Genomic DNA, 14,902 nt, shown 5'->3' with positions numbered 1-14,902 from the left:
GGTTGTACTCATGGATAGGACAGTTTATGTAAATGAGTGTCATAGACAACTACTTGACAACACCTTTTACAAGAAACTCAGAAGTGACCCCACTTCCCAATTTCAGAATACTATCTTTACTGCCCTAGATGGGTATTTATGTTCTGGTCAGATAACCAAAAAAGAACACGACTTTTTGCCTATTCAACACCCTAAAATTGCCACTTTCTATACTTTGCCGAAATTACACAAGAATGTTACAAAACCTGCAGTGCTAGCTGTGCCACCAGAGATTCTGGGTTCGAGCCCAGGCTCTGTCGCAGCCGGCCGCGACCGGGAGGCCCATCGGGCGGCGCACAATTGGCCCAGTGTCGTCCGGGTTAGGGAGAGTTTGGCCGGCAGGGATATCCTTGTCTCATCGCGCACTAGTGACTCCTGTGGCGGGCCGGGGGCAGTGCACGCTGACCAGGTCGCCAGGTGTACGGTGTTTCCTCCGACATATTGGTGCGGCTGGCTTCCGGGTTGGATGTGCATTGTGTCAAGAAGCAGTGCGGCTTGGTTGGGTTGTGTTTCGGAGGACGCATGGCTCTCGACCTTCGCCTCTCCCGAGTCCGTACGGCAGTTGCAGTGATGAGACAAGACTGTAGACTACCAATTGGAGAGAAAAAAGGGGTAAAAAAAAAAAGAATGTTACAAAACCTCCAGGGCGCCCTATTGTAGCGGGCGTTTACTTTTTTATTAGACCACTCGCAGAACAGCTCCCCTCCTTGTAAAGGACACCAGCAGTATGATCTCTATCATTGAATCTCTTGATCCTCTCCCTGAGAGGTTACTTTGATGTTGAGTCGTTATACACAAATATTCCACACGAGGGCGATATTGAAGCTATGGAACATTTTCTTCTGCAACGTGACCCTAATGGACTATCTTCCTGCATTATAACATTGGCTGAAATAGTACTCACACACAACTATTTCATGTTTCTAAATGATTTCTTTATTCAGACGAAGGGTACTGCTATGGGATCCCCCCATGGCTCCTAACTATGCTAATTTGTATGTGGGTTACATGGAGAAACAGTCTCTTTTCAAACCTCAACAAAAAAAATCTTGCCTAACATCATTATTTGGAAACGGTATATTGCTATTTTTGTTCTATGGAGGGGTGACACAAAACAGCTCCAGAAGTTTTATGCTTTTCTTAAATCCTGTTCTGAACATTTAAGATTTACTATGCAATCTGATACACGTCAAATTAGTTTTTTTGATCTTCTGATCTTGTGTGAAAATAATGTTCTATACACTGATCTTTACAGGAAACCTACTGATCGTAACAGTTTGTTGAGGGCTGACAGTTGTCACCCACTTCCCTGGAAAAATAGTTTGCCCTACAGCCAATTCTGTCGCATCAAAAGAATTTGCAAAAAACAATCAGATTTCGACAGAAATATGGCTGAGACGCAAAGAAAATTCAAGGAGAGGAGGTACAAAAATGATTAGATTAATATTGCCATTGAGAAAATCCAAAACAAAACGAGACATGACCTTTTTCAAGGTCAGTCTCGCAAAAAGACGCATTATTGCGTTCTAGTTCTAACTACCCGCTATTCAAAGTGCTCTGAAAATTAAGGGAATCATTCACAAACATTGGCACATTCTAAAATCCGATGATAATCTCGGTAATGTGTTTTCGGACCTTCCCTTGGTCGTATTCTCGCGGGTCAGAAATCTCAGAGACCAATTGGTACACTCGGATTTACCACCCCAAGATATTCCTGAACAACGTCTATTTGCGCCCCTACTGGATGGAAATTACAAGTGTAATGGCTGTGCTCAATGCAATGGCACTTATAAATGTAGATCCTTAAAACACCCACAAACAGGGGAATCTATCCCAGTCAAAGGTGTTATTACGTGCTCCACTAAGGCAGTTATTTATCTTATAACTCGTCCTTGTGGTAAAAATGATGTGGGTAAAACAAAGCGCAAATTAAAAATACGTATCTCAGAGCATCATAGCACCATTAGGTGCAAAAACTGGATTTACCCAGTTGCGGCCCACTTTTTGGAAGCAAACCACTCGATTTCGTCTCTGCGTTATATTAGCATCAAACATGACCTTGATCATTTATTGTTAAAATGAGAGGCTGCCTGGATCTTTAATTTAAAGACACTTGCTCCCTTCGGTCTCAACGTAGACTTTGATCTGAAGCCATTCTTGTGACTTTTGCCATTGTAATTGTTTGTAAGCTTGTGTACTCTAAAATGAATCTATGATCGTATGCTATCCATTTGTTTGTTGTATGCTGTTCTTTGTATGCCATTTTAATATTTGAGAATGAACCAATGATATTAGGCCACACTTGGCCATGATTACAGACACCTGTGTCTTTTGACACTATTTAAACGAGTCGCCCTGCAGTGTTTGTGATTATAGCCTGATGAAGACAGCTTGCCTTGTCGAAATGTTGGATATAACATTTTTGCATCTGAGCTCCTAGAGTGTGCGGCTCTCCTTTATTTACTCCGCTTGCCAGCACCTCGCCTAAATAGGTGTGCGTTTTTTTCTCTTCTAGATTGCAGCAGCTTGTTGGCCATAAGCCAATCTGCGTTTCTCAACGTGTTCGAAGCAGTGAATGCATCCAAATGGTATTTACCGCTTCACACACTGTTAACTTAAACTAAAACTACCTTGTCCAAATGAGAAACTTAAGTATATTTAGAACCAAATAGTTTTAGACTTTTACTCAAGTAGTATTTTACTGGGTGACTTTTACTTGAGTAACTTTCTATTAAGATATCTATACTTTTACTCAAGTATGACAATTGGGTACTTTTTCCACCACTGGAGAGATGCTACTAGCGTCATAACATGAATATGCATAGCCATCTCGAGATCAATATAAACTCCAATATAAAGTGGGTTTTTCAAAGTTGCCCGGGATGTCACGTCAACTACTTAAATCAGTACAACATAAGCATTACAAAAAGTATATTCAATCAAATAAACCTAACGTAGCAAATAAGTCATTCATTTTTTATTGACAAAATTCGGTCGACACTCTCATTGACCTGCATAAAAATAAATCCTTGCTTGGTGGGCGAAACAACTAAACCGCCACCTGCTGGAGGGAGTCAGATTTTCAGACGAATTGGGCTTCTCTCTTCAGCTCTCATTGCATTCAAGTCAACAGTCAACTTCCCACACGTTTTCTCTGAATACATTTTCTGCAAGCAAAGGCTATACAGATTTAGCATTTCAGGGCTATTCCAATAATTATAATTGTGAATGTGTGTTAACAAGTTCTGAATGCGGGTTAAGACTCAAGTAGCCTACTACAGTAGCTGGCGAAGGAGAAATACATCTAATGTAGCTTTTGGTACTATTTCCTGTGTTGAATGCATTTCCTCTATGTATAATCATATTTGGAATTTGGGTGTACTAATTTTCTAAATGATTGTGTGTTATATAGCTAATTATTGTCAAGAAAGGTTGAGGGAAAGAGAATGGCTGTGGCCATGAGGTGGGGGTAAGATGGAGGACATGGAAAAAAAGGAGAAAAGTGGAACATGTTTTGAGTGAATATGGAGTGGTGGATCACACAGAACTTTTGGAAGAGCTACAGAAGGAAATTGAACATGACGAGAGTGAGGGTGAATTAACTGCGGTGGCAGCTTCGGTGAAGACTGCTGAGTTTGAGCTTCACCTTGATGAAGACAAAGATATTCCTGGCCCAGTGGGAGTGAGATTGTTTGCCTTATGGATGTGCCTTATGGATCTGATTCCTATATGTGAGAAGTGTGCAGGAGTCAAAGAAATGTCGTATCGGTGGAAAAAGTTTTGTGTGTAAACTGTAGGGGTACCCATGGTGCTGGAGATCAGAGGTGTCCAATGAGAGAAAGGCAGGTTGAGGTTGCCAGGATCAGAGTAGTCCACAAAGGTGTCCTATGCTGAGGTAGTGAAGAGAGTAGTAGAGGAAGATGGGTCCAGGGTGAGTGATCTTAAGAGGATCCCTATGAGTAGGCCGAGGCCAATAAAGTGATCGGAATAACCTGTGCTTCGGTAAGGTTGTTTTTGTTAGGTGCTCATGGCCATGTTTGTCAAGTACTGCAGGAATGACACGTAAATCAGAGGATAGATGTGGTGGCAGCTGCAGAGAAGTACTTGGGTGTACAAGATTATATATTTGAAGAGTTACCATATGTTTTGAACAGGATCAGATGAGGCCAAAGTAATGGAATAGTGTTGAGGTTTTAATGGGTGCAGGGTTAGTTGGTAAGGCAATTATTTTTGTATTTGTATTTTTTTCACAAAGTGTACTGAATTCATACTGTACTACAGATTAGTAGGCTGATACACAGCCAATACAGTAGGTGGCGGTATACACCTAAAACATTTGAAGAAAAAGAAGAGCTAGCGGAAAATAGCACTGCCCGGAACCTATGATTATGATCCTCGTATCAAGGGGGCACGTTAAACCGCTGGACCATGCATTTCTTATGTTTTGTAATGTACAATCCAAGGGTGTGTGGCAGCTGAATGTACTTGGTGAGTTATTAACACTATCATCTACCTATCGTATTGACTTTGGGCAGTATCAACGCTAAACGAGACCTTGGCGGTATGAGCAGTTATGATTTATGTCGTTTGTAACGTTAGCTACCAAAGCAACTTACCCGTAGCTAGCTACATTAGCCTGCGCATGTTTACTAATGAATAATTGTTTCCTATGGATTTTTTATAAACAAACAGTAGTTAGCTAGTATATGTTATATTGTGTAGCTAAATTAGCGAGATAATATTAAGGGGTTTCTCAAAGCTCTATCACATCGGCTGTATTGAGAATACTCTGGCCAACCATGTCTCTGTCCTTCTTTTTTTTTTTCACAGCTCAATAGGTAACGTTACTCTACTGTTATGTCTTGTTGGCTAATAGCAGATTGTAACCTGCTAATGATGCCCCATTAGCCATACATGATAAGTACCGTTTGGCGTAGCACCGAATTTTCGACCAACCTTAACTTTGCGATAACTTCGTTCTCGATTCGGTCAAACACGTATCTTCTAACATGTATGTCCGTTTCCAGTTGAAGGTTTTTCGTTTGAATTCAGAAAATGCTCCGTTATTAAATACGTACTATACAGAAATCGCTCTGCCTTTTCCTGGTTATTAAAATTCGAATAATTCCCCTAATTTCAGTTTGTGACAGCAAGTACTGTATGTATAGTGTAGGGAATCATTTTACCATCTAAACCACTGTGAAATGTATTTTCCATAACCAAACATGCAGCGGTGTAAGTACTAAAGTAAAATACTTTAAAGTACTACTTACGTCTTTTTTGGGTGGGGGGGTCTATCTGTACTTTACTATTTATATTTTTGACAGCTTTTACTTTACTACATTCCTAAAGAAAATTATGTACTTTTTTTTTTTACACAGGAGGCTGTTGGTACCCTAATTGGGGAGAACTGGCTTGTGGTAATGACTGGAAATACATCAAACACAGCTATTCCATTTGCTCCATTCCAGCCGTTATTGAGCTGTTCTCCCCTCAGCAGCCTCCTGTGGTTGAAAGTCGAAGAGTGAAGTCGAGGGAGGTGCATCTGTAACAGCCGAAAGTCGGACACTGATGTGGTTTTCCAACTGCAAGGTTCAGTGCTACATGACAGTGTTTATAAAAGTTGTCGCCAACCCCCATATCACACACTCACAAACTGAAAATATGTGTGTCTATTGAACATAAATTGGTGAGAGACCATTATATTACATTAATTTGTACATATCCACTGAATACATGAGTAGTGGCAGAGTTGGTTCCTGTTTGTCACGTCTTTGGTCATGTTCACATCAAAAACACCTTAATGATTAATTGACAATAGAGCCTCCCACAATGCAGGTGATGAATGTTTATCCCCATAATGCAACACACTTTAAAAGGCCGACTTGACAAAACTGAAATGCTTGAACGCCCAATGAAAGAAGATATATAAATGTTTAAATATACATTTATAAATAGGCAATATGGCAGCATACACATTGTTGGATTACTTCATGGAGCAAAAAACAACAACATTTATTTTAATAACTGAGCATTTTCTAAATTCAAACAAACCACCTGCAACTGGACACTGACATTTTAGAAGATATGTTTGGGCGAATTGAGAACGAAGATAGTATTCCCAACTTAAGTTTTGTGGAAAATTCTGTGCTACGCCAAACAGTACTTATCCTGTAAGGGCTAATGGAGCATCACATTAGCTAGCAGATTGCAACAGGCTAATGTCTTACTAGCTAGCGAAGGGTTTTGCTTCCTTGCTTTACCAAATATATGTTTTATAAAGTCCAGTTTTATCTGTGTTTTTACCAGTGACCGGTTATTGTAGTGCAGTGAACCGGCATTAGCTACAGTTGAAGTCGGAAGTTTACATAGACCTTAGCCAAATACATTTAAACTCAGTTTTTCACAATTCCTGACATTTAATCCTTGTAAAAAAAAAAAAAAGTATTATAGTGAATACTATAGTATTTATACCATAGTATACTTCTAGTATTTTTTCATGTGGGTTATCTTGACCACACTGATTTTATTGAAAGAGGACATTATAATAAATGTTCTTTCATCCAGAGAACTGCCTCTACAATACATACAGTTGAAGTCAGAAGTTTACATACACCTTTGCAAAGTACATTTAAACACATTTCTTTCACAATTCCTGACATTTAATCCAAGTAAAAATTCCCTGTTTTAGGTCAGTTAGGATCACCACTTTATTTTAAGAATGTGAAATGTCAGAATAATAGTAGAGTGATTTATTTCACCTTTCATTTCTTTCATCACATTCCCAGTGGGTCAGAAGTTTACATACACTCAATTAGTATTTGGTAACATTGCCTTTTCACTTGAGTCAAACGTTTCGGGTAGCCTTCCACAAGCTTCCCACAATAAATTGGGTGACATTTGGCCCATTCCTCCTGACAGAGCTGGTGTAACTGTGTCAGGTTTGTAGGCCTCCTTGCTCGCACATGCTTTTTCAGTTGAGGTCAGGGCTTTGTGATGACCACTCCAATACCATGACTTTGTTGTCCTTAAGTCATTTTTCCACAACTTTGGAAGTATGCTTGCAGTCATTGTCCATTTGGAGACCCATTTGCGACCAAGCTTTAACTTCCCGACTGATGTCTTGAGATGTTGCTTCAATATATCCACATCATTTCCCTCCCTCATGATGTCATCTATTTTGTGAAGTGCACCAGTCCCTCCTGCAGCAAAGCACCCCCACAACATGATGCTGCCACCACCGTGCTTCGCGGTTGGGATGGTGTTCTTCAGCTTGCAAGCCTCCCCCTCTTTCCTCCAAACATAACGATGGTCATAATGGCCAAATAGTTATATTTTTGTTTCATCAGACCAGAGGACATTTCTCCATGTGCAGTTGCAAACTGTAGTCTGGCTTTTTTTATGCCGGTTTTGGAGCAGTGGCTTCTTCCTTGTTGAGCGGCCTTTCAGGTTATGACGATATAGGACTCGTTTTACTGTGGATATAGATACTTTTGTACCTGTTTCCTCCAGCATCTTCACAAGGTCCTTTGCTGTTGTTCTCGGATTGAGTTGCACTTTTCGCACCAAAGCACGTACATCTCTAGGAGATAGTCTCCTTCCTGAGCAGTATGATGGCTGCGTGGTCCCATGGTGTTTATACTGGCATGCTATTGTTTGTGGAGATAAACGTGGTACCTTCAGGCATTTGGAAATTGCTCCCAAGGATGAACCAGACTTAAAACCAGAGACTGATTTCTTTTAATTTTCCCATGATGTCAAGCAGAGGCACTGAGTTTGAAGGTAGGCCTTGAAATGCATCCACAGGTACACCTCCAATTGACTCAAATTATGTCAATTAGCCTATCAGAAGCTTCTAAAGCCATGACATAATTTTCTGGAATTTTCCAAGCTGTTTAAAGGCACAGTCAACTTAGTTTATGTTAACTTCTGACCCACTGGAATTGTGATACTGTGACATAATCTGTCTGTAAACAATTGTTGGAAAAATTACTTGTGTCATGCATAAAGTAGATGTCCTAACCGACATGCCAAAACTATAGTTTGTTAACAATACATTTGTGGAGTGGTTGAAAACCAAGTTTTAATGACTCCAGACTGAGTGTATGTAAACTTCCTGAGTGTATGTAAACTCTAGACTGGTTGTTATGCCTTAACATTGCTGAAGTGGTGCTGTCAGTTTAGCCCAATCTATCCCTGAACCTATCAGTTATCAACATGAAGGTTTAGTTAGTTCAGAAACATTCACGTTAACACATTTTAATGTTTTCACACCCAGGTGAACCCAGATAGGAGCAGCATCTGACTCGACTGAAGCTTGAACTTATAAACCCACTGCAGTCATGCTACTTCCCATCCTTGTCCGTGAGTCCCTATGCTGCTCCAAGAACTTTGTCTTACTGACATCCTCAAACATACAGACCTGTATCAGGGGTCTTCAGGGCAAGGGAGCCAGGGGCCTCCACAGCTACGCCCAGTGGTTCCTCTGTAGGAGGGTCCCTTCACGCCTCAACACCCAAATACGGGGGGCCAAGAGTCGGAAGAGCCAGACCAAGCAGCAGGAGGATGAGTGGAGGAAGAGGAACAAGACGGTGCTGACGTATATCGCTGCCGCGGGGGTGGGGATGATCGGCATGTCCTACGCTGCTGTACCCCTCTATAGACTCTACTGTCAGGTAGGAGCAGAATCATATATTTAAGAGTATGGACATTAAGGTTTCTGCATTATGTATTTACATGACACTGTAATTCAAAATGGCATCCATGTTAAACTATATGGCTCTGGGACGGGTAGGAGAGCAGAGATAGACCCAGAGATATACAATGTTTGATACAGTAGTACTGCCACTTGAAGATTTTTTATGTATTATTTGAGGTTTTGTTTGTGGAGGTAGATATAGTAGCACATCGCAAATTGTTGGTTTGCTTACAAGTCATTATAGAAGCCTTCATGAAATCTGGAGCTAAGTATTACAAGAAGACCTGAAAATAGTGGTTGAAAGATGGATGGATTTATTAGATAGCTGAGTGTCTCATCTGTTGTGTGTCTGTCTCTAGGCGTCCGGTCTGGGTGGGACGGCGGTGGCAGGTCACGATGCAGAGCAGGTGGAGACGATGACGCCGGTGATGGACCGCATCATCAAGATCACCTTCAACGCTGACACACACGCCAGCATGCAGTGGAACTTCCGCCCGCAGCAGTCCGAGATATACGTAAGACATGCTTAATATAGTGCTCACTCGCTCGCTCTCCCTCCACACACATACCCAGTAAGGAGGATCCATTAGACGACTGACATCAAAACCATTACTTTTAGCAGAAAACAAATCCTTATTGTGTGTTACAATAAAGGTATTTTATTGTGTGTGTTTTAGTTATCTTATTATGTTTTTTGAACAGGGACAATGAACAACAAAACATAACTTTCAGTACACTTGAGAAAAGATACGTTGTACCAGATTTAGCCAACAGCTAATATCCATCGGCAGTCCCCAAGCAGGTGAACATTTAAACAAGAAAAACATTATATATGGACATATAGATGCGTTTCCACAATGAAGTCAAGACATTGGTCACGAGTATGTGTGTGTTACAATGGGTATTTTATTGTGTGTGTGTGTGTGTGTGTTACAATAGAGGTATTTTATTGCGTATGTTGTGTTCCAGGTGGTTCCAGGAGAGACTGCCCTGGCCTTCTACAGAGCCAAGAACCCCACAGATAAACCTGTTATTGGGATCTCCACCTACAACGTAGTGCCCTTTGAGGCTGGACAGTACTTCAACAAGATACAGGTACTAATGAACATGTAGTCCATGTCATTTATTTTATTAAAAAAATATATATATATACATTTCACCTTTTATTTAACCAGGTAGGCTAGTTGAGAACAGGATCTCATTTACAACTGCGACCTGGCCAAGATAAAGCAAAGCAGTTCGACACATACAACAATGCAGAGTTACACATGGAATAAACAAACATAGTCAATAATACAGTAGAAAAAGTCTATATACAGTGTGTGCAAATGAGGTAAGATAAGGGAGGTAAGGCAATAAATAGGCCATGGTGGCGAAGTAATTACAATATACAAATTAAACACTGGAGTGAATAGATGTGCAGAAGATGAATGTGCAAGTAGAGATACTTGGGTGCAAAGGAGCAAGATAAATAAATAAATACAGTTTTGGGATGAGGTAGTTGGATGAGCTATGTGCAGTGATCTGTGAGCTGCTCTGATAGCTGGTGCTTAAAGCTAGTGAGGGAGATATGAGTCTCCAGCTTCAGTGATTTTTGCAGTTCGCTCCAGTCATCGGCAGCAGAGAACTGGAAGGAAAGGCGGCCAAAGAGGAATTGGCTTTGGGGGTGACCAGTGAGATATACCTGCTGGAGCGTGTGCTATGGGTGAGTGCCGCTATGGTCACCAGTGAGCTGAGCTGAGATAAGGCGGGGTTTTACTTAGCAAAGACTTGTAGATGACCTGGAGCCAGTGGGTTTGGCGACGAGTATGAAACGAGGGCCAGGCAACGAGAGAGTACAGGTTGCAGTGGTGGGTAGTAAATGGGGCTTTGGTGACAAAACGGATGGTGCTGTGATAGACTGCATCCAATTTGTTGAGTAGAGTGTTGGAGGTTATTTTGTAGATGACATTGCCGAAGTCGAGGATCGGTAGGATGGTCAGTTTTACGAGGGTATGTTTGGCAGCATGAGTGAAGGATGCTTTGTTGCGAAATAGGATTGGAGATGCTGCTTAATGTCAGTCTGGAAGGAGAGTTTACAGTCTAGCCAGACACCTAGGTATTTGTAGTTGTCCACATATTCTAAGTCAGAACCGTCCAGAGTAGTGATGCTGAACTGGCGGGGAGGTGCGGGCAGCGATCGGTTGAAGAGCATGCATTTAGTTTTACTTGCATTTAGGAGCAGTTGGAGGCCACGGAAGGAGAGTTGTATGGCATTGGAGCTCGTCTGGATGTTAGTTAACACAGTGTCCAAAGAAGGGCCAGAAGTATACAGAATGGTGTCGTCTGTGTAGAGGTGGATCAGAGAATCACCAGCAGCAAGAGTGACATCATTGATGTATACAGAGAAGAGAACCGGCCCGAGAATTGAACCCTGTGGCACCCCCATAGAGATTGCCAGAGGTCCGGACAACAGGCCCTCCGATTTGACACACTGAACTCTATCAGAGAAGTAGTTGGTGAACCAGGCGAGGCAATCATTTGAGAAACCAAGGCTGTTGAGTCTGCCGATAAGAATGTGGAGATTGACAGAGTCGAAAGCCTTGGCCAGGTCGATGAATACGGCTGCACAGTAATGTCTCTTATCGATGGCGGTTATGATATCGTTTAGGACCTTGAGCGTGGCTGAGGTGCACCCATGACCAGCTCTGAAACTAGATTGCATATCGGAGAAGGTACGGTGGGATTTGAAATGGTCGGTAATCTGTTTGTTAACTTGGCTTCCGAAAACCTTAGAAAGGCAGGGCAGGATAGATATAGGTCTGTAGCAGTTTGGATCTAGAGTGTCTCCCTCTTTGAAAAGGGGGGTGATCGCGACCGGTTTCCAATCTTTTGGAATCTCAGACGATACGAAAGAGCGGTTGAACAGGCTAGTAATAGGGGTTGCAACAATTTCTGCAGATAATTTTTGAAAAAGAGGGTCCAGATTGTCTAGCCCGGCTGATTTGAAGGAGTCCAGATTTTGCAGCTCTTTCAGAACATCGGCTATCAGGATGTGGGTGAAGGAGAAATGGGGGTGGCTTGGGCGAGTTGCTGTGGGGGGTGCAGGGCTGTTGACCGGGGTTGGGGTAGCCAGGTGGAAAGCATGGCCAGCCCTAGAAAAATGCTTTTTGAAATTCTCAATTCTAGTGGATTTATCAGTGGTGACAATGTTTCCTAGCCTCAGTGCAGTGGGCAGCTGGGAGGAGGTGCTCTTATTCTCCATGGACTTTATAGTGTCCCAGAACCTTTTTGAGTTTGTGCTACAGGATGCAAATTTATGTGTGAAAAAGCTAGCCTCAGCTTTCCTAACTGCCTGTGTATATTGGTTCCTAACTTCCCTGAAAAGTTTCATATCACGGGGGCTATTCGATGCTAATGCAGAACGCCACAGGATGTTTTTGTGCTGGTCAAGGGCAGTCAGGTCTGGAGTGAACCAAGGGCTATATCTGTTCTTAGTTCTACATTTTTTGAAAGGGGCATGCTTATTTAAAATAGTGAGGAAGGCACTTTTTAAAGAATAACCAGGCATCCTCTACTGATGGGATGAGGTCAATATCCTTCCAGGATACCCTGGCCAGGTCGATTAGAAAGGCCTGCTCTTTGAAGTGTTTTAGGGAGAGTTTGACTGATGAGGGGTGATCGATTGACCGCAGACCCATTACGGATGCGGGCAATGAGGCAGTGATCGCTGAGATCTTGGTTGAAAACAGCAGAGGGCGAGTTGGTTAGGGTGATATCTATGAGGGTGCCCGTGTTTACGGATTTGGGGTTGTACCTGGTAGGTTCATTGATCAATTGTGTGAGATTGAGGGCATCAAGCTTAGATTGTAGAATGGCTGGGGTGTTAAGCATGTCCCAGTTTAGGTCACCTAGCAGCACGAGCTCTGAAGATAGATGGGGGGGAGATGGGGGGGGGCAATCAGTTCACATATGGTGTCCAGAGCACAGCTGGGGGCAGAGGGTGGTCTATAGCAAGCAGCAACATTGAGAGACTAGTTTCTGGAAAGGTGGATTTTTAAAAATAGAAGCTCGAATTGTTTGGGTACAGACCTAAACTAGATAGTAAGACAGAACTCTGCAGTAGTTTGCAACTCCGCCCTCTTTGGCAGTTCTATCTTGTCGGAAAATGTGTACCAAACTGTTGATGTATTGTGCCAGTCTGTTAAGAGGGATTTTTTTTTTTTTACACCTTTATTTAACTAGGCACTAGAACACATTCTTATTTTCATTGAAGGCCTAGGAACGGTGGGTTAACTGCCTTGTTCAGGGGTAGAACGACAGATTTTTACCTTGTCAGCTTGGGGATTCGTTTTTGCAACCTTCCGGTTACTAGTCCAACGCTCTAACCACCTGCCTTACATTGCACTCCACGAGGAGCCTGCAAGGCAGGCTGACTACCTGTTACATGAGGGCAGCAAGAAGCCAAGGTAAGTTGCTAGCTAGCATTAAACTTATCTTATAAAAAACAATCAATCTTGAATAATCACTACTTAACTACACATGGTTGATATTACTAGTTTATCTAGCGTGTCCTGCGTTGCATATAATCAATGATGTGCCTGTTAATTTCTCATCGAATCACAGCCTACTTCGCCAAACGGGTGATGATTTAGCACTGTCGTTGCACCAAACCTAACCATAAACATCAATGCCTTTCTTTAAAATCAATACACAAGTATATATTTTTAAACCTGCATATTTAGTTAATATTGCCTGCTAACATGAATTTCTTATAATTAGGGAAATTGTGTCACTTCTCTTGCATTCCGTGCAAGCAGTCAGGGTATATGCAGCAGTTTGGGTCGCCTGGCTCGTTGCGAACTGTGTGAAGTCCATTTATTCCTAACAAAGACTGTAATTAATTTGCCAGAATTGTACATAATTATGACATAACATTGAAGGTTGTACAATGTAACGGCAATATTTAGACTTAGGGATGACACCCGTTATATAAAATACGGAACGGTTCCGTATTTCACTGAAAGAATAAACGTTTTGTTTTCGAAATGATCGTTTCCGGATTCGACCATAACAAAGGCTCGTATTTCTGTGTGTTATTATGTTTTAATTAAGTCTATGATTTGATAGAGCAGTCTGACTGAGCGATGGTAGGCAGCAGCAGGCTCGTAAGCATTCATTCAAACAGCACTTTCGTGCGTTTGCCAGCAGCTCTTCACAATGCTTCAAGCGTTGAGCTGTTTATGACTTCAAGCCTATCAACTCCCGAGATTAGGCTGGTGTAACCGATGTGAAATGGCTATCTAGTTAGCGGGGTGCGCACTAATAGCATTTCAATCGGTGACGTCACTCGCTCTGAGACTTGGAGTAGTTGTTCCCCTTGCTCTGCAAGTGCCGCGGCTTTTGTGGAGCGAAGGGGAACGATGCTTCGAGGGTGGCTGTTGTCGATGTGTTCCTGGTTCGAGCCCAGGTAGGGGCGAGGAGAGGGACGGAAGCTATACTGTTACACTGGCAATACTAAAGTGCCTATAAGAACATCCAATAGTCAAAGGTATATGAAATACAAATGGTATAGAGAGAAATAGTCCTATAATTCCTATAATAACTACAACCTAAAACTTCTAACCTGGGAATATTGAAGACTCATATTAAAAGGAACCACCAGCTTTCATATGTTCTCATGTTCTGAGCAAGGAACTTAAACATTTACACGGCACATATTGCACTTTTACTTTCTTCTCCAACACTTTGTTTTTGCATTATTTAAACCAAATTGAACATGTTTATTTATTTGAGGCTAAATTGATTTTATTGATGTATTATATTAAGGTAAAAGAGAAGTGTTCATTCAGTATTGTTGTAATTGTCATTATTACAAATAAATGTTAAAAAACAAATTTTTTGGTCCTCCCATAATCGGTATTGGCGTTAAAATCTTAATCGGTCGAGTGTTGAGTTGCCTTATGACATTGTTCGACAGTCACAACTTTTACAGTGTAGTCATTTATCAGACTGTCTTTTCCTGGGTGACTTATAGGAGCAATTGGGCTTAAGTGTCTTGCTCGAGCACATCAACAATTTTTCACTTAGTCGTCTTGGGGATTTGAACCAGCGACCTTTCGGTTACTGGCACAATGCTTTTAACTACTAGGCTACCTGCCGCCACTACTAGGACTATTTGCTCTA

The 14,902-nt window shown here is 41.8% G+C and overlaps 1 protein-coding gene across 3 annotated transcripts in view; it reads left to right on the top strand.

The window, feature by feature from the left end:
- The window catches only part of LOC129860697 (cytochrome c oxidase assembly protein COX11, mitochondrial), a 70,603-nt gene that overhangs the window by 54,610 nt on the left and 1,091 nt on the right, over positions 1 to 14,902 (top strand). Inside the window, exons 1-4 of one of the 3 annotated variants that reach the window (XM_055931371.1) lie at positions 4,418 to 4,527; positions 8,318 to 8,714; positions 9,097 to 9,252; positions 9,707 to 9,832. In XM_055931371.1, the coding sequence (XP_055787346.1) occupies positions 8,382 to 8,714; positions 9,097 to 9,252; positions 9,707 to 9,832 (615 nt within the window). In that variant the 5' untranslated portion in view covers positions 4,418 to 4,527; positions 8,318 to 8,381. Of the gene's footprint in view, positions 1 to 4,417; positions 4,528 to 5,645; positions 5,729 to 8,317; positions 8,715 to 9,096; positions 9,253 to 9,706; positions 9,833 to 14,902 lie in introns of those variants that run through there. The other 2 variants (XM_055931379.1, XM_055931387.1) reach the window with 2 other exon arrangements.

This window comes from Salvelinus fontinalis, chromosome 1 (genome assembly GCF_029448725.1).
Source record: "Salvelinus fontinalis isolate EN_2023a chromosome 1, ASM2944872v1, whole genome shotgun sequence".
Classification (NCBI taxonomy): Eukaryota; Metazoa; Chordata; class Actinopteri; order Salmoniformes; family Salmonidae; genus Salvelinus; species Salvelinus fontinalis.
This window is presented reverse-complemented; position numbering and strand designations above follow the sequence as displayed.